Source organism: Antrostomus carolinensis, unplaced genomic scaffold, assembly GCF_000700745.2.
Source record: "Antrostomus carolinensis isolate BGI_N321 unplaced genomic scaffold, ASM70074v2 scaffold30994, whole genome shotgun sequence".
Lineage (NCBI taxonomy): Eukaryota > Metazoa > Chordata > Aves > Caprimulgiformes > Caprimulgidae > Antrostomus > Antrostomus carolinensis.
Genome location: NW_010309223.1, coordinates 6,484 through 7,423, shown reverse-complemented (window position 1 = coordinate 7,423; position 940 = coordinate 6,484). Strand labels below are relative to the sequence as shown.

At 42.7% G+C, this 940-nt stretch overlaps 1 protein-coding gene across 1 annotated transcript in view; it reads right to left on the bottom strand.

The window, feature by feature from the left end:
- Window positions 1-348: 348 nt before the first annotated feature.
- CTNS (cystinosin, lysosomal cystine transporter) overlaps window positions 349-940 on the bottom strand; it is a 6,759-nt gene continuing 6,167 nt past the window's right edge. Inside the window, exons 9-10 of the mRNA XM_010166052.2 lie at window positions 875-940; window positions 349-514 (exon numbers count right to left, since the gene is read on the bottom strand). The exon at window positions 875-940 is cut by the window's right edge and continues 23 nt beyond it. Coding sequence (XP_010164354.1) covers window positions 384-514; window positions 875-940 — 197 coding nt within the window. The 3' untranslated portion in view covers window positions 349-383. The remainder of the gene's footprint in view (window positions 515-874) is intronic.

The following is a 940-nucleotide window of genomic DNA, read 5'->3' as shown; positions in this document are numbered from 1 at the left end:
TTAAACATGAGCTCAGATTTTTGGAAGCCAGAACTCTGCTGTTTGTGCTTCACTTCCAATCAGAAAGTGATCGCTCTGGTCTTTTGCTTTCCTGTTAATGGAAAAAGAGCCCCATGTTGCTTGGACAGCTCAGGCTAAGCTGTCTGCAGCTTCAACAGGCACAAGTCTTCCCTTTGCAAGTGGTCACTAGATAGCTTACTGTCCTTTAAGGCATCAGGAAATCAGCATTTGGTGAGGCAACAGCTTGTATTCCATACCAGGGGATCAAAGTACAAACAAGAGATCAGTATCAGTGCTCCTGGTAACTGGCAGTAGGCATCTTGAAAACCCTCAGCCAGGGTAAGGGCAAGTTCAATTTAAAGTCTGTGTCTTCACAGGTGATGTCATTCACAAGGTTCATACCCCCGTGTCCTATAAAGGCAGTAGTGCTGGACCATAAAAACAATATCAAAGATGATGGAGAAGACACCCAGGCCAAACTTGGTTGGATCTCCAAAGATTAACTTCCACTGATCTGTCAAATACAAAATTGGAGAGTTAAGACTAACTCCTCAAGTGTAGTCTTGTCTTAAGAGTACAAGGTCAAGCCCTACATATTAGAGAAGTTCATGTTTATTACCTGGACTGCTTAGACACACCTTAAGACTGACTGTAGTGTACAGCTAATCAATGACTGTTTCTGTTTCTTCAGAATAGCTATTTAATTTTCTATCTTGAAGGAGAATGAAGAGACTCTTCACTCTTAGTGTAAGAATAGCTACCCATACTACAGCACAAACATCATTCTCCCAAGAGAACCTACAGGTTTGTATCTGCTTTGTAGCAGGATTCTCCCACCCCATTAAGGGCCCTCTTACCTCAGTTCCAGCCTTACCGTTGTTGTATGACTGCAAAAACATCTGGAGCAGGCTGAAGCTTCCACCAGTGAAGTCTAGTAATA